General features: G+C 38.8%; 1 protein-coding gene across 3 annotated transcripts in view; it reads left to right on the top strand.

Moving 5' to 3' along the window:
* Positions 1–19,162, top strand: part of PACRG (parkin coregulated) — a 326,732-nt gene that overhangs the window by 156,052 nt on the left and 151,518 nt on the right. For all 3 annotated transcript variants that reach the window (XM_070733825.1, XM_070733824.1, XM_070733823.1), the window contains exon 3: positions 16,154–16,325. In XM_070733825.1, the coding sequence (XP_070589926.1) occupies positions 16,154–16,325 (172 nt within the window). The remainder of the gene's footprint in view (positions 1–16,153; positions 16,326–19,162) is intronic.

Here is a 19,162-nt window from a genome sequence, read left to right on the forward strand (position 1 = left end):
AATGACAGGCAGATAGGCTTTGTGAGCAATAAACTAACATGTAAACCCTACAACATCTGAAATAGATTCTAATTTATTTGTTCTATAGTTGATGTTAAAACAAGATTTAGCCCTGGAGGAATGGAAAGGGGAACAGGAATTAAATAGTACAGCAGTTTACTGCATTAAATCAATGTAAAAAGGCCATCTGAATTAATACATGGCTTCAGGGGATAGGATATTTTTGTCTGATTTGTACATCTGTGTTTTCACCATCCAACCATGAAACTGCAAAATAGGATTGTTTTGTCTCCCAGAGAGGAAAACTCCATCCCTTGTTCATTTCATCTAATTCATTTATATATTTAAAATAATATGATTGCCATTAACTTGCATCAAAGGGGTAAGAATGAAGAAGGATTGATAGTATATAAGTTGCATTTGCACTGCACCCTGAACTTTAAATGTGTAAATGTAAAGCTAGTTTAACTAGCAGAATGATAGAAATATCTGCTTTGCGTATTTTACTTTGAATGAAATGGATACTGCTCAGTTTACATAGTTCTAAAGCAAGTTTCCAGAGTATAATATTTATTTATAGGAATCTTAGAGAAAAGTTCACAGATTTCTTTTTTTTTTTGCATCATTTTTTTTTATTTTTTCTCCACCACCAAGTTAAAAAAACCCAATACATAGTTTCCAACACAAAGTCCAGCTTATTGTCAAACATACAAAATTTTCCTTTTTTCCTTGTAATCATTTAATGGAGGCTCTTATATCTCTTTCTTTCACAAAATAATTGTAAAAACATATCATATCTTATATATTCAAAAAACTCTTAAAAGTATAGCTTTTCTTTATCTAATATTAAAACATTACAATAACCTTTACATTAATCACTGGTCAACAAATTCATTTCTTATTTAAATCTTACACATCTGTTAGGCTCATTATTCAAAAAAAAATTTTTTTTCTTATAATCTTTTAAGCCAAGTAAATTATATATAAAATAATTCTTCACATTACTACAAAAAGAGCTATAAACTATAATTCTATATATCTAATAAAATAGTTCACAGATTTCTAATGTTCTTCTGTAAAAAAGAAAAAAAAGATTCATTAGACATTTGGCTAACTCAAGTGGACTGATTTCTATGTCTGGAAAAATATTGCAGCAATACTAAATTTAAAAAGAGGTAACTGAAAGTTATAATGGCTTTAAATAAATTATGGTACGTTATTCCTTATTTAATAAGTTAATGGGCATGGTAAGCAGAAAAGTTGTGAAAGCTGCAAAACAGGTCTCTGGAAAAGTATCATAATATATGTTCTGTCGGGCTCTCTGGTAGACTCCTCCCAAAAATTCACAGGTACAAATTTCAGACACACACATGTTTGAAAATTCAAAACAATGTCACTTAAACTAAGCCCTCTTTTGGTATAGCAAAGAGCACTCGTCTCCAAACAGACTGGTAATTTGTACAAGTCCCTTATCAGTTCTGTGATACTTAGCTTGCAGCTGTGAGGCAATTCACAGTCCTTCTTTTTTCACAAAGTGAAACACACTTTGCTCTGGTTTAGTTTCAAAGCGGGGAAAAATCAGCACACAAAAAGTCAAAGTCAGTAAAGCAGTCACGAAACACAAGGATCAGATAATCCTCCACAATGGCCAAACCCACAGGCTGCTATTTATAGCAGCCTCACTAATTACCACAGCCCCACCCAACCACAGGTGGCCTCATTTTCTTTGATAATAATCTCTCAGTTGTTGTTGCCTATGCATCGCTCTCCGCATGCGTGGCTGTATCATTAACTCTTGTTCTGAATCCAAGGAGGAGCTAGATAATTGATCTCCTTCTGAGCTGTCTGCCACACTCTCCTCCTCCCTGTCACTCATGTCTTCTTGGTCAGAGGAGCCTTCATCAGCAGATTCCACCGGGGGCAAAACAGGCCTGCAGCATGTGGATGTCTCCCCCACATCCACAGTCCTTGGGGCAGGAGCTGGGCCAGAGCTAACCACAACAATATAATGGAAATATAATTAAGAACTGTAGTTTTCTGAGGTCAAATCTGGTTCCTAGTTTCATTGTTTTCTCCCTCTCTTTTCATGCATGCTTTATGGATGGTCGCTAGTTTACAGTCATTTTTCTTGTAAATCTTGGCACAACAGAGGATAAATTAAAAACCATAAAACAGTTATTCCTTTTCTTCCTAAATAACCTGAAAATATTCCATTGTTGTGAATTCTTCATTTAAAGTATACGTTAGTGGAAGCTATTGCATTCAGTTAGTAAAGAAATTAGAAACCTGAATAAAATATAAATACAACAGTGGTGCAGGTTCAGTGCTATTCTGCTGACAAAAGATAGTTATTTCTCAATTTGAGTCAGTCAGTCAAAGTATTATGCTAATTGTTCAGTGATGGGGTTAATGCTCGAGAAGATCTCAAAGTACTATCTATGAACCTAGTCACAGTGATTTATAAATGCTTGAATCTGATATATAAATTCAATTAATGTGGTTTACTGTAAAAGAAGAAAAGCAGGATAGTTTTCATTAAAATATTAAAATGATACTTATAAAAGATAGGAAGAAATATACAATAGGATGTCTTTGTTTCAGGAGTTTAATTTATTTTTAATTTTGTATTTACCTAAAAAGATGATCCTGGATTTAATAATGAACCTCATAAAATAAGAAAACAGTATATGTAAAGAATCATTAAACAGAGATAAAATTCTAGGGCAGTGCCTAGCTTTCCCACCGTGCCAAATTAAGTTTGCCAAGTTTATCTGAAACCAATCCTGGAGTGTCTCTCCTCCCATTCATAATTCATACAGTATAGCATATTTCTTTATGTACATGCATATACTTAGGTGTGTATCCCTCCCCAGAAATCTCTTTTTAAAAACAGCAGAGCCAGGATATGTATTGGGACAGTACAGAACTTTGGATTTAAAAGCAGAAAGAATGTGCATAAATGAATTCTCACAGAGTCCTGATTTACAATTTACAAGTAGCAGCATTTCCCCCCTCCCCCGCCACTTTGAAGTCAAAGAACTGTCCAGTCCCAAGAGAGGGAGAGAGAGAGAAAGAAAGAAAGAAAGAGAGTGAAATGATAGCCAATTAAAACTAATTGCAAGTAAAAGAAGCTACCCCATTTATAAAATTAATTGATCCCATTATCTACTTATGACAACCATTCGGGCAGAATGACAGTGTGCAACCACACACAATCCTGTTTTCATTTCACCAGGAATATGGTGATGGAATTAGGCAAAAGAGATGGAAAGGGAAGGAAAAGGGAAAGATGGAGAAAGAGCAGACGCCAGATGAAAATGACTAAAGGATGAGATGTAATAAAATAGGGAAGGAAAGAAAAGAGAAGTGCAATTAGCATCTCTGAGAAGGGTTAAATTCACTAGGCAAGCGGCTTTCTCAAGCAATGACTAAACTTTAAGCTAATCTCCAGAAGCATCCTATGAAGCAATAGCAACAGCACTTAGACTTTTATACCGCTTTACAATGTTGTAAAGCTCTCTCTAAACAATTTACAGTCAGCATATTGCCCCCAACAATTTAGGTCCCTATTTTACCCAACTGAGAAGGATGGAAGGCTGATTGAACCTTGAATCTGGTGAGATTTGAACTACCAAATTACAGGTAGCCGGCTGTCAGTAGAAGTAGCCTGCAGTACTGCACTCTAACTACTGCGCCACCATGGCTCATAAGCAGAAAGGTTTACAAATTAGAATAGGATAGGATAGGATAGAATAATTGAAAGGGACACCTTGCAGGTCTTCTAGTCCAACCCCTTGCCTAGGCAGAAAACCATACACCACTTCAGACAAATGATTATCCAATATCTTCTTTAAAAACTTCTAGTGTTGGGGCATTCACAACTTCTGGAGCCAAACTGTTCTACTGATTAGTTGTTCTAACTGTCAGGAAATTTCTCCTTAGTTATAGGTTGCTTCTTTCCTTGATTAGTTTCCACCCATTACTTCTTCTCCCATCCTCAGTTCTTTGGAGAATAGCTTGACTCTCTCTTCTTTGTGGTAATCCCTGAGATAGTGGAACACTGCTATCATGTCACCCTAGTCATTCTTCCCATTAAACTAGACATACCCAATTCCAGCAACTGTTCTTTGTAGGCTTTAGCCGGCAGTCCCATAATCATCTTTGTTACTCTTATTTGCAGTCTTTCTAGAGTCTCAATATCTTTTGAAAATTGTGGTAATAAAAATTGGATGCAGCATTCCAAGTGTGGTCTTACCAAGGCATTCTAAACTGGTATTAACACTTCACATGATCTTGATTCTATTCTTTTGTTAATGCAGCCTAGAACTGTGTTGACTACTTTGACAGCTGCAGCACACTGCTGGCTCATATTTAAGTGATTGCCCACTAGGTCTCCAAGTTCCCTGTCACAGTTACTATTATTGAGCCAAATACCACCTATATTATTATTATTATTATTATTATTATTATTATTATTATTATTATTATTAATTAGATTTGTATGCTGCCCTTCTTTGAAGACTTTTTTATTAATGTATGCATTTTTCAAAAAATAAAGGGAACACTCAAATAACACACCCTAGATCTGAATGAATGAAATATTCTCATTGAATACTTTCTTCTGTACAAAGTTGAATGTGCACAACAGCCTGTGAAATTGATTGTCAATCAGTGTTGCTTCCTAAGTGGACAGTTTGGTTTCACCGAAGTTTGATTTACTTGGAGTTATATTGTGCTGTTTATGTGTTCCCTTTCTTTTTTTGAGCAGTGTACATTTGAAAAATGCATAAATGAATTTTTAAAAATCTACTCTTTATATTGCTACTATTCAGATAAGAATGGAGAAAGTTAGGAAATCCACAGGTGTTTCCCCATTCCTGAAAGTTTCCAAGTGTTTGCTGAATGATGATCTCAGTAATTAATTCACTGAAAATTCTGTCATAGGCATCTCCTCTCTCTCTCTCTCTCACACACACACACAAACACACACGTACACTCATTCGCTCGCACACCTACCAATGGTTCTTGCTGCTTAAATTTAAGCATTGCTTAGGATGAATTTTACATGGGTTGCAAAATGTGTCAGATGTGGATTTTTTCAATCTCTTTTTAGAATGTTTGCTGGCAGCCGAAACAGTTTTTGGCTTTTCCCTTTCAGACCCTCCTCAGCAGTAGTTTCCCCCACTGTGTCTTTATCTCTTTACATAAACCATACTCTGTTCCTAGCTTTTAATGGGATCCTCAAGGGATTTTAAAGAAAATGTTGAGGGTGAAAATAGTACTTTTAAAAAAAGGCATTGACATGTACAATAAAGATTAACATATGAATATGTATTCACATAGATTATAACAGAAAGTTTCTGCCAAGATGAACAAATGTTGAACACACACTCACACATACACACACGCACACACAAAACATATATCACAAGCAAATAATTGAGGCTCAAATAATGGGATTAAGTTTGCAGCCTCTATTCTTTTGGTTAAATGTAGTTGTATAATATTTTTATGCAATCTTGTGTCTAAATCACTACAGACGGAACTCAGAACAAAATGAGTTTGCCTTCTTTGTTCCAGTATTTTGCCAAGACAAAAAGCTAAGTTTAATGTAGCAATTGCATCCTGGAGAGATTCCCATGAATGCATCAGTGTGAAAACAAATAGGCTATTCATCTAGTTGGACTTCAGACAGTTACATCAACGACAATTAGCCAGGAAATCACCTCCAGGAAGTTGGATGAAAGAGCCATGCCAATGAACAGCTTTCAGATGTACGGACCTGGAAGAATAATTTTGGGAGCCATTCTGTGGTTTTAAAATGCTGTATTAGAAGGCTATGTCCCTTTTGCATTAGTATTGGGTGCTCAATTACAGAAGCTACGCAAACTCACATATTTAAAAACAGTTTTCTTAACCATAGTAAGAATAAGCAGAGATGCAGATCCAAAAGGGAACAAATAAAATATTAGGCAACTGTTTCAAGAAGTATGTTCCTAAAGTTCCTCAGATAATATCCAGTGTTTCTTGCCAAATAACTTTAGAATGTTTACATATTTAATAATAACAACAACAACAACAACAACAACAGAGTTGGAAAGTATCTTGGAGGTCTTCTAGTCCAACCCCCTGCTTAGGCAGAAACCCTACACTATTTCAGACAGATGTTTATCCAACATCTGCTTAAAAACTTCCAGTGTTGGGGCATTCACAACTTCTGGAGGCAAGCTGTTCCACTGATCAACTGTTCTGACTGTCAGGAAATTTCTCCTTATGTTACTTTTCTCCTTGTTTAGTTTCCACTCATTGCTTCTTGTTCTATCCTCAGGTGCTTTGGAGAATAGGTTGACTCCTTCTTCTTTGTGGCAACCCCTGAGTTATTGGAACGCTGCTATCATGTCTCGCCTGGTCCTTCTTTTCATTAAACTAGTCATGTCCAGTTCCTGCAACCGTTCTTCATATATATTTAGCCTCCAGTTCATGTGTGTATGTTGAGCCTATCTTCTGGAAGTTGGCTATTTAGTGTACCTCTGAGTTTTGTAAGTTGGATGGCCCATTCTCCTATAACCTTTTAATGTGATATAGCTTAATGGTTGGTTACAAGAGTTTTCTGATATTTCTCCTCAACTAGCATTACATAATCAGGCTATAGAGTAGTCATGTGAATTATTTACTGAACATGAATGTCCTCCATGTATTTTTCTGAACTTTGTTCCATTTCCTCTTTTTCCTTTTGACATCTAACACTATTTTTCATTTGTTTCCAGGCTCCAGCCTTTAATAACATTTTATTTAAGTTTCATTTGTTGAAATAATTAGGCCTGGAATATTTTGTAGTTGAGTTTCTTTCTTTTTTGTAGTCAAGAGATCCTCAGTTCATTAGAACTGAACCATAAGTAGCAAAGCTGTTGTCTTTTAAGTGCTTATTTACTTCTTTATTTATCTAGTTAGTCAACATACAGGTCTCCCTGTCTCACTCCAGACAGTGCGTAGGAATTAATAATCATAACATAAATCACATCTTAAAAAAAAACACTACAGTATATCACTGGGGTCAGAAACCATACCACTTCAGATCTCTGAAACAAAACAAAACACTCAGCCAGAGGAACTCAATCTCCCAGCTCAAATTACTGTGGGAATATCCAAGTGTTTCATATCTTATGAAAGGCCAACAGAGTCAGGCTTTCCAAATCTCTGGGGGATGCTTTTCCGGAGAGCAGGTGTAGTAATGGAGAAGATTGACTCCTAGGTAAAAGACGATACTGTCTAATATACAGGATTTGGAGTATGCCAACTCTGCCAGTTGGGATGAGCAGAGATAGGCAGTTTGTTTATTTATTTATTCATTCATTCATTCATTCATTCATTCATTCATTCATTCATTCATTCATTCATTTATTTATTAGATTTGTATGCCGCCCCTCTCCGTAGACTCAGGGTGGCTCACAACACAATAAAACAGTTCATGACAAATCTAATAATTATAATTTAAAATATTTTTTAAAAAACCCATTACTAAGCAAACATACATACAAACATACCATGCATAAATTGTATATGCCCGGGGCAGATGTCTCAGTTCCCCCATGCCTGACGACAAAGGTGGGTTTTAAGGAGCTTACGAAAGGCAAGGAGAGTAGGGGCAGTTCTAATCTCTGGGGGGAGCTGGTTCCAGAGAGTCGGGGCCGCCCCAGAGAAGGCTCTTCCCCTAGGGCCCGCCAACCGACATTGTTTAGTTGACGGGACCCGGAGAAGGCCCACTCTGTGGGACCTAATCGGTCGCTGGGATTCGTGCGGCAGAAGGCAGAAAGTTACCTGATCCCAGTTCAAATGTTTTAATGGGGGGGGGGGGGACACCAGCATATTGGATTGTCCACAGAAGCCCACTAAGAGCCACTGCAAACAGTATTCATAAAATAACCAAAATGTGCCAGTGCATTTTGGACTAGTTGCACCCTCTTAGTGCTCTTCAATGGCATCTCTATTCATGGGCTTTGACTACAACTGAGACCAGCAAAGCAGTTGTTAAGCGAGTTGTACTCTGGTTGTTTTTTTTGCCATGCTTGTGAAGCGAATCACTGCAGCTGTTATGTGACTCATGCGGCCATTAAATAAACCCAGGTTACAAATGACAATCATGTGATCCCAAGACACTGCAACTGTTGTAAATACATGCAGGCTGCTAAGCACCCAAATTTTGATCACATGATCAGGGGGTTGCTCAGTGGTGGGATTTAAATAATTTAACAACCAGTTCTTCCTAATGACTGGGTGGGCATGGATGGGGTGGGTGGGTCATGTGACTGAGTGGGCATGGCCAACTATGTCACTCATGTGGGTGGTGCCTATATGGGGCAGGGTTGGGGAGGAAATCCAGGGGTTTCCGTTGGTTAGGGCAGAAGGGGGGTAGGAGGAAATAAAGATCCAACATATGTGTGTGTGTGTCTGTGCACATCTGTGTGTGTGTGAGTGAGAGAGAAAGAGAGAGAGGGAGGGAGAGACCACACCGCTGCCAGGCCTGATGTAACTCCCCGACTTTGGATCGGATCTTTCTCTCTCCTTCTCTCTCGTTCTCTCTGTCTCTCTCTTCCTGCTTTAGGCAGGATTAGAAAGTCTGCCAGACCCGCCATGCTGCGGACACCCCTCATTCACCCCTTTGCCTGGCTTCCCTCCTTCCGAGTCTAGTTTGATGCAGGCAGCAGTGCAGCTCCCATTGCCCTTTGCAAGCATGCTGTGGGTGAGACTGGGTGCCAGTGAGGGCTGGCTTGTTGACTACCTTTTTCCAACGGTTGGGGGGGAAATGGACGGGGGCTTGGGGAAGAACCTGCATCAAGCTAGACTGGAAAGGCTAGTTGCGAGAAGAGAAGTCAGGTCAGCCAGATCCAGATATTTCCCAGGTCCCCTCATCGCAGAAGCTGCAACCTCGCACAAACCCTTCTTCAAACAGGATCACCCAGCAGTGGGAACGGGGAGAGAGAAGGGGGAAGCTTTCCTGCATACTCACGTTTCTGTTTGCTAACACTGCTGTTCCCTTCTTTGCATGGGATTGCCCAGTAGTGCATGCGCAATGCAAAAAATCAGTGAAAATCAGTGAAAATTGCCAAAATCTCGCTTGTGTGAGTGTCCTCACACAATATTTTGCTGGCTACGCATGTGCAGAAACCAAATCTCATGTGGGGGCATGCAGCTGAGCACGCATCCTGGAATTTCCTACCAGGACGGAGCACCTGAGCCACCAGCTGCTGCCCACCATTGCTATAAATGCAGGGAACAGTCTTAACTAACATTTCTTCAATGCTTTCATACTGTAAATTCAAATGGTTGCTAAATGAGTAGTTGTTAAACAAAGACCTCCTGAAATGACATCTTCCTACTAGCCAGCCATTATTTATGGTCAGTGCTGTTCTGTGAACACGTTGAGGAATGATAGCTTGAAGGTGATTTGAAAAGCTGTGAGATTTTCTGGTGGTTGCCCATCTGGAGACTAACCAGGCAGGGACATCCGCAAGGGACAAATTATGAATCATGCGATATGGTGTAAATTCTGCCTCTTATGTCCTGGCATCTGGTGGTGTGGCATAGATATAAAACATCAAAGTTTGCTTTGTGAAATCATGATGCACAAACATTTCATTATTTTGGTGTCATTGTAGAGCTAGCTGGAGTGCTTATGTAATCAGATGCAACTTTGCTTAGGTTTTTGAGACCGGTGAAGCTCAGCTAGTGCTGGTCTCCCAGATGGTTTGACCAAGTGCACTGTATCTATAGAGATTCTCAGCCATGGTTGTCTCAAATATGCTTTTTAAGAGAAGCATCTGGACTTTCTGGTTTTTCTTTAAAGACATTTCAGCTGAAGAAGCTTCTTGGATGAGAAGCTAAACATCTTCAAAGAAAAAGCCGCCCAGAGTCCTTAGGGAGTTGGGCAGCATATAAGAATGAACGAATGAATGAATGAATGAATAAAATTAAAATAAATTAAATGATAGACAGACAGATAGACAGACAGACAGACAGATAGATACCAGAAAATCCAGTTGTCTCTTGGAAAAAAACAAAGTGACAAACTGTTGGAGTTTCTTTGTCCAACTGTCGACAGCCATGACTATAAATAAGGGTCTGCTAGAGGCCATCCAGAGGGGGGAGGCAAGCTGTGCCCACCACGGGAACATTGAGATAAAAGGGGGAGCCAAAGAAAGTTTCAGTGACTCCCAAGGTTTCATTGAAAAGTTGAAGGACTTTCTTAATATCTACAAAGTAAATGGACGCTCAGCTAGATAAAAAAAGAAAAGAAAAGAAAAAAAGGGGGGAAAAAGTATATTTGGGTCAAGTACACCATGTTTCTTTGCTGATACAATACAGCAAACACGTGGAACGGGGAGGATTATCTAGAGCAGTGATTTTCAACCTTTTTTTGAGCCGCGGCACATTTTTTACATTTACGAAACCCTAGGGCAGTGTTTTTCAACCAGTGTGCCGCGGCACACTAGTGTGCCGCGAGACATGGTCAGGTGTGCCGCGAAGCTCAGCTGGCCCACTGGCTGGACCGGAGGTGCCAGCCCCACGCCCATGCGCAGCGCCAGCATGTATGGCGTCCAGCAGCACGTCCAGCCGCCGCCGTCAGGGCTCCCGCTCGCAGTCAACCGCTCTGCCGCCACCCCTGGCTACTACCCAATGCTGCTGTTGCAGGCGTGGTGTAACGAGAGAAAAAGAGAGAGAGAGAAAGAAAGAGAGATAGCAAGAGAGACAGAGAAAGAGAAAGAGACAAAGAGAAAGAAAGCAAGAGAGAGAGCAAGAGGGGGGGAAGGAGGCAGAGAGAAAGACATAGAGGGAGGGAAGGAAGGAGAGAGAAAGAGAGGAAGGAAGAGAGGAAGGAAGAGAGCAAAAAAGAGAGGAAGAGAAAGAAAGAAAGAGGGATGGAGAGAGAGAGAAAGGAAGGAAGGAAGAGATAGAAAGAGAGAGAGAGAAACAGAGCAAAAGGGAGGAAGAAAGAGATTTTTTTTGTCCAAATTTTTTTTTAGCCCTCCCCCCTCCCTCTGGCTCAATGTTCTCCAGGATTTTGAAAATATGAATAATGTGCCACGGCTCAAAAAATGTTGGGAAACACTGCCCTAGGGCACATTGAGCGGGGCGGGGAGGCTAAAAAAAGTTTGGACAAAAAAATTATCTCTCTTCCTCCCTTTCGCTCTATTTCTCTCTCCCTCTTTCTCTTCCTTCCTTCCTCTTTCTTTCTCTCTCCCTCTTTCTCTTCCTCCCTTCCTCTTTCTTTCTCTCTCTCCATCCATCTCTTTCTCTTACTTCCTTCCTCTCTTTTTTGCTCTTTTTCTCTCTCCCTCCCTAACTCCCCCTATGTCTTTCTCTCTCTCTCCTTCCCTCCCTCTCTTTCACTCTCTCTCTTGCTTTCTTTCTCTTGTTCTCTTTCTCTCTCTCTTGCTTTCTTTCTCTCTTGTTCTCTCTCTCTCGCTCTTTCTCTCTCTTGCTTTCTTTCTCTTTCTTTCTCTCTCTCTTGCTTTCTTTCTCTCTCTGAGCTTCGCGGCACACCTGACCATGTCTCACGGCACACTAGTGTGCCGCGGCACACTGGTTGAAAAACACTGATCTAGAGAACTGGAGATGTCTCTTGAGAAGAGCAGCGGACATTGGGGAATGACTAGAGGGACTGATAGGAGCCAGGAGAGATATGCTCGCAGCAGCCAGCATTACAATGGTCATCTTACCCAGAAAGGTGGACATTTGGGGACTTGGACTCCTATTTGGACTTTTATACAGGACTTTTTCTGGAACTTAATTGCTCCAGAACATAGCGCCATCTGCCTGCTGTTGTTAAGAACTGCTGATTGACTAGTTTCCCATATACTGTATTTCTTATTGCTCATTTTCCTTGTTTTTAATGTTTTTAATTGTTTTTTAGCTAACTTATTGGGGGGAGTTAGTGATGGATATCTATGTTTATTGGAATGAATGGGGCTATGTGTATGGGGTGAGTGGTTATGGAATGAATGAGGGGGAGTGGGTTGGATGGGATGGATGAGATTATGGTGTGAATGAGGGGAATGAGAGTGATACGAATGATATGCTTGGCCCACCTGACGATGGCGAGGCGGGAGGGGAGGGGGCATCTATCTCTGGGGTGGCAGAGGGTCAGAATATCTTGGTCCTGCTGGGGAGAAGCAGATAGGGCGGGGGCCATGAAACCTTGGATTTCTAGTCCAACTCAAGAAAACCTACATCACGTTAGACAAATGATTATCCAATATTTTCTTTAAAACTTCCAGTGTTGGAGTATTCACAACCTCTGAAGGCAAGCTGTTCCACTGATTAATTGTTCTGTCAGGAAATATCTCCTTAGTTCTAGGTTGCTTCTCTCCTTGATTAGTTTCCACTCATTGCTTCTTGTCCTTCCCTCAGGTGCTTTGGAGAATAGCCTGACTGCCTATTCTTGTGGTAACCCCTGAGATATTGGAAGACTGCTTTCATGTCAACCCTGGTCCTTCTTTTCATTAAACTAGACATACCCAGTTCATGCAACCATTCTTCATATACACTGCTCAAAAAATAAAGGGAACACTTAAACAACACAATATAACTCCAAGTAAATCAAACTTCGGTGAAATCAAACTGACCACTTAGGAAGCAACACTTATTGACAATCAATTTCACATGCTGTTGTGCACATTCAACTTTGTATAGAACCAAGTATTCAATGAGAATATTTCATTCATTCAGATCTAGGATGTGTTGTTTGAATGTTCCCTTTATTTATTTATTGAGCAGTATATTTTAGCCTCCAGTCCTCTAATCATCTTTGTTGCTTTTCTCTACACTCTTTCTAGAGTCTCCACATCAATGGTGGGATCCAAATTTTTTTACTACAGGTTTTTTGGGCATGATTTGGTGGACATGGTGTGGCTTGGTGGGCGAGTGGGGAAGGATACTGCAAAATCTCAATTCCCTCCCCACTCCAGGGGAAGGTTTCCTTCCGATCAGCTGAGTCTTACAAGGCAGAGAATAGATGGGGCGGGGCCAGTCAGACATGGTATTTACTGGCTTCCCCTATTGACTTTGCATGTGGGAAGGTTGCAGAATGTGATCATGGCGACTCCAGGACAGTGCAAGTATCATAAATACATGCAGTTGCTAAGAACCCAAATTTTGATCATATGTTCATGGGGATGCTACAACGATCATGTGTGTGTATATGTCTATATGTGTCCACATACACTTATAGAAAGATGTAGATATATTAATAGAGTTCCTCCCACAGAAAAATGTCTGAAAATGCCGATGTTTAAGCATTAAATAATACTAACAATTTGGAATATTCCATCTTTTGAACGGGTCCAAAGACGGGCTACAAGAATGGTGGAAGGATTTAAGCATAAAACGTATCAGGAAAGACTTAATGAACTCAATCTGTATAGTCTGGAGGACAGAAGGAAAAGGGGGGACATGATCGAAACATTTAAATATGTTAAAGGGTTAAATAAGGTCCAGGAGGGAAGTGTTTTTAATAGGAAAGTGAACACAAGAACAAGGGGACACAATCTGAAGTTAGTTGGGGGAAAGATCAAAAGCAATGTGAGAAAATATTATTTTACTGAAAGAGTAGTAGATCCTTGGAACAAACTTCCAGCAGACGTGGTTGATAAATCCACAGTAACTGAATTTAAACATGCCTGGGATAAACATATATCAATCCTAAGATAAAATACAGAAAATAGTATAAGGGCAGACTAGATGGATCATGAGGTCTTTTTCTGCCGTCAGTCTTCTATGTTTCTATGTTTTGCTGTTGGTGAAGCTATTTCTTTCTCATTCCTGCCTTGAGCTGCTGCAAAATAACTACATTTATTTGATATAATTTTATCACTGAATAATATGTTTATTAAAAAAAGTGGTAAAGAACATATCTGGATGTCCATAAGTCTCTTGAAATAGTTCAAAAGCAACTCATAATATAGTTTAATTTCCTGCATGATCCTGAGCTATAAAGAAAGCGAGACAGTTCAGTGCAGCTGTTCCAAAACTATTATCACCTGGTACTTCCATTGTATTATATTAATAATCTGAGTATTTTAGCAGCTGTTTGATCAGGTGTTCACAATATGTCATATATAATCATTCCTAGACAGTGTTAAAGGTCATTGTGTTTTGAATCTTAACACAACTCAGGGAAACTTCAAAGTAATGTTATCTGTTTTCTTTAGTTAAACAAAAGCAGTAAAGGGTAGAATGACTAGATAATAGCATACTGTCCTTTGGGCAGTTTACCCAAAATAATGCATTTTTTCCATTGGAGTAATATCTTGATGTGTTGTTAAAAAAAATTCAGAAAAATGGGAGTGATCAATTCTCTATTACCCTTTTGCTTTTGTAGGTCATATAGTGTTGCTTTGGCTTGATTCATAGTTACTCTTGATATTTTAGGGGAAGGAAAAAAGAAAAATACACTCAATGTCTCAATAAATTCAGTTGAATGCAGCCAGAGATTTTTAGTTTTGATTCAGAATACTTTTGTGGGAGGAACTGAAAAATTTAGAAACATGTTATGGGTGCAAACAACAAAAATCCTATTTATCTTGGCCCTTTTGCATTATAGCTATTGTTCAGAGCTAAGTCGTAAACAGAGAAGCAAAAGGTTTCACAGTGTGAAATGTAATACTAAAATATTTCTGGATTCCATGTGGTGGGAGGACATTTAACACTGCAAGAACAGTTGGTTTCACACCCTCCCAGCAGATTCTTCAAGAAATCCAATATCTTTAAGCTTTTTCCAAAGTAGTATGAGTTGCCAATCTGTGCAAATTTTTGAAACAGCTGTACTTTAGAAACACAGTTCGTAACATGGTTTTTCAATCTATTCCAAAGTTAAAGATATTGCAAGAAAAATAGTGTTTTGTCAATTAAGCCGTATAAAACAGAAATGTATTATACAGTAATCTCCATTAATAAAGGTTATCTAGGAAATGAGAATACATAGTAATCATCAAGCATAGGAAGTCAGGAACCAGGATAGAATTCAAAAGCACTACTCATTATTCCATGCAATGTATGCACAACAATCTGATCTATCAATGGTCAAGGTAAATAGATGCCAGATAAGAGTCAACAGACTAAGGGAGGGCTGGACTTAAGCCTCTTTTGAGAGTGTCGTGACTCCAAACCGATGATACATTTGACCCCACTCTTGGACTCAGCCTGGTCATCTCCAATAGTAATAGCTGAAAACCAGTGAGGTCTTCTTTAATTATAATAACCAATAACAAAATTTAACTTCACTCAGAGTTGTATAAAATCAGCTTTGTTCCCTCAAATAAAAAACAATCAAGAATATCAGGCAATATTCTTACCCATCAGAATTCTTTAAAATACATTTTGAAACACGATGGAATAAATGCTAGCAGGAAGATGTTCCTCATAATTGAAATGCTTAAAACTATAATTAAAAAGTCACAAAGGTTCAATAAGAGTAGAAAGTTTTTTCTCACTTTTTGTACACTTCACTTCAAAATAAAGGGATTGACTTAATTTCATCACTATCACAGGATTTGTTTTCTCCTGTAGAACGTTATAAAATGCATTTTGATCATAAATTTATCACATAATTCCTTTGATCAGATAATTTCCTTGATATATCACATCAAAGTGAACTCATCCAGATTAATATGTTGTTTTCATAACTATTTTGAGCAAATCGAGTTTAATCTTTTGTTTTTACTAACATATCAGTAATAGAAAAAAAATGTATTGTTATATATAACTAGGACAATTAGAAGTTCTGCATTAATGTAAATGCCAGTTTTATTATTGAGAATATATGATGTTGGAAAGTACCCCCATTTTCTGTTTCAGTTTTACAATGTACATTTTGGTAGTCTTCCATAATAGGCTGTTTATTAGATTCAGCTTTATTCCTCACCAGAAGGATCTATCCATTCAGAATGAGTGGATTCAGCATATCAAGTAACATTTGGAAATACAAGCATCAAAGATCAGTTTCTTTTTAATTTTCTGTTTTGAAAAAGAATAGTCGTCGTTACGTGCTAACATTTGTCTTGCTCAACAGAACATTGGGACGAAACTTTTAGATTACTGTAATAGGACAATGTCGTTGGTAAGTTTTGATTTACTTCTTTTCTGCATGGATTTCCAGGTGGAGATTGAAAAATTGGACTACCACCACTATTTGCCGTTGTTTTTCGATGGATTGTGTGAAATGCAATTTCCTTATGAGTTTTTTGCTCGGCAAGGCATCCATGACATGTTGGAGCATGGTGGGAACAAGATCCTTCCTGTCATTCCTCAGCTCATTATTCCAATAAAAAGTAAGTCTGGAGAATGAAATAGGGTCTAGGGTTTGGAGGGTGGGGGTGGATTTTGACAGGCTGCTAATTAAGGAAAAAATATGGTAGGCCTTGTATTTATAGTACTGTAGATGATAAACCTGAGTCAGTTGTAAAGCCATAAATAACCAAGGCCCAAATAATTGTGTTGCCTGAGGTGTTATTTTCTTACTCTAATGCTAACCGTGGTATAGTATACAAGTTGTTAAACTTATTTTCATTCTTCTTTTTATATTCCTCAAACCAAGATATGAAAACACTGTAAGAGAAATAGCAAAATAATTGTAGTATCTCAACTTTTATATTTTACTATTTTGAGTAGCCTGATTAGTTTTCTTTCTAAGTCAAGTTTTTCCTCATCAGGAGATAATGTTCAATTTCTGATAAACTTTGTGTTGCGTAAAATAGGCAAGACGACTGCTTGCTTGCATTATTCTTGCATGCCCTTCCCTTTTTCCTTCTTCAGTATAATGCAAATGGATAAATCTTGGTGTATGGATCGTAGTTCATGATTGTATTTGAATCTCAGATTATGATTTCAGGATACGGTGAAACAACCCATCTTTTGACATATGTCAGGATTTGGATTCAATACACGTAGTCCTCAATTTACGACCATGATTAGGACTGGAATTTACTAAATGATATGGTCATTCAGTGATTTGTGCTGCTTTTACCTTTTGTGCCATGATCATTTATTTTATTTTATTTTATTATTTATTTTGTCCAATACACAATAATACACAATGAAGGTTATAGAGGATACATCAAAGAAAGAAGAGAAGAGAAAATATGGGGATAAAATACAGTATATCAATGAGAGAATAGAAGAAAAGATATAGGCATAGAAGAGAAGATATAGGAGATATAGAAGAGACAAGATGACAGGAGACGGAAGGCATGCTAGTGCGCTTATGCACGCCCCTTACTGACCTCTTAGGAATCTGGAGAGGTCAACCGTGGATAGTCTAAGGGTAAAATGTTGGGGGTTAGGGAATGACACTATGGAGTTCCACGTGTCGACAACTCGATTACTAAAGTCATATTTTTTACAGTCAAGTTTGGAGCTGTTAATATTAAGCTTGAATCTGTTGTGTGCTCTTGTGTTGTTAAAAGAATCTGGCTTACCCTGTTGACTTTGTTTGTTGAAAGTCGGCTGGGAAGGGTCACAAAGGGTAGTTACGTGACACACACACCCAGGGATGCTGCAGCCATCATAACTACATGCCAATTGCTTAGTGCCCAGATTCTGGTATTGTGACCACTGAGTCCCATGCTTCAACCACTCAAATACTAAAGTCATACTTTTTGCAGTCAAGTTTGGAGCAGTTTACATTGAGTTTGAATCTGTTGTGTGCTCGTGTGTTGTTGAGGTTGAAGGTGAACTAGTCATTGATAGGAAGGACGTTGTAGCATATAATTTTATGGGTAATGCTTAGGTCATATTTAAGGCGATGAAGTTCTAAGCTTTCAAGACCCAGGAATGTAAGTCTAGTCTCATAGGGTATTCTGTTGTGAGAGGAGGAGTGAAGGGCTCTTCTGGTAAAATATCTTTGGACATTTTCTAGGGTTTTTATGTCCAAGATGTGATGTGGGTTCCAGACTGAAGAGCTGTAGTCAAGAATAGGTCTGGCGAAAGTTTTGTAAGCTCTGGTTAGTAGTGTGAGATTGCCGGAGCAGAAGCTATGTAGGATTAGGTTAACAACTCTCAATACCTTTTTGGTGATGTTGTTGCAGTGGGTTTTGGCACTTAGATCATTTGATATGAGTATTCCAAGGTCTTTTACAGAGTGGGGGTTGTCTGTAAGGTCTTGTTTATTCAACTTACATTTGGTGTTCTGATTATTTTTGCCAGTGTGAAGGACACAATATTTGTTGGCTGAGATTTGGAGTTGCCAGATGTTAGACCATTCAGAAACATAGTGCAGGTCTTTTTGGAGAGTAGCTGTATTATCAGTGGTGTTGAAAAGTTTTATGTCATTGGCAAAGGGAACACAGTTGCTTGTAATGTGATCACAAAGGTCATCAATGTAGAGTTTATAATTTATACAATTTATAACTTATACATGCAAATAGATCACCCGTTTTCTATGTAAAATCACAGAGCCTCTCTCCAAAGACAGTTTATACTTTAGATAAGCAAATGTAGAACACTATCTAGCTGGTTTGGTCTGCCTCTTTGAATAGTTGCTACAATGCTCTGCTATGCTTTTTGTTAATAGTCAGGTATCTATGGAAATTCATCCAGGTGATGGTTGTCACAGAGGTGTTTTTCAAGAGGCACCTGGACTTTCAGGTTTTTCTTTGAAGGCATTTCACTTCTCACCTGAGAAACATCTTCCGCTGGAAGAGAATGAGAAACAAAACGAAAAAAAAAAAGAAAGTCCAGTTCCTCTTGGAAAAGCATCTTTAGGACAATAGCCGGGTTGCTGCTAGAGGAGAAAAATGCATGGCCAATCAAAGAGGCACCTGGTGTACTAGGGCTCTGAAAGGGGAAGACCATGGCATAATCTGTTCTTTCCTATAACAGTACCTTGCTAGTGCCTTACTATGCAATGGTACGTAATGGAAGGGGGCTCCCTCTGATAAGAATCCTTAGGAATGGTAGAATTAGTTTCTGCTGCCACAGCTATGGCAGTGACCTTAGGAAGGCTGAGATTCAGTGAGGTTACCTTATACAGTTTGCCAATTGTAGGAGGGCCGAAAGAAATGGGCTGATGCTTCTGTTTCAAGAGTGCATAACCCATTGCTTCTCTCTATCGAGAGAAACACTGTGCACTTTGCACTATGCATACTGAAGCTGGGAATCGCAGTGAGGC

Source organism: Erythrolamprus reginae, chromosome 1 (genome assembly GCF_031021105.1).
Source record: "Erythrolamprus reginae isolate rEryReg1 chromosome 1, rEryReg1.hap1, whole genome shotgun sequence".
NCBI lineage: Eukaryota > Metazoa > Chordata > Lepidosauria > Squamata > Dipsadidae > Erythrolamprus > Erythrolamprus reginae.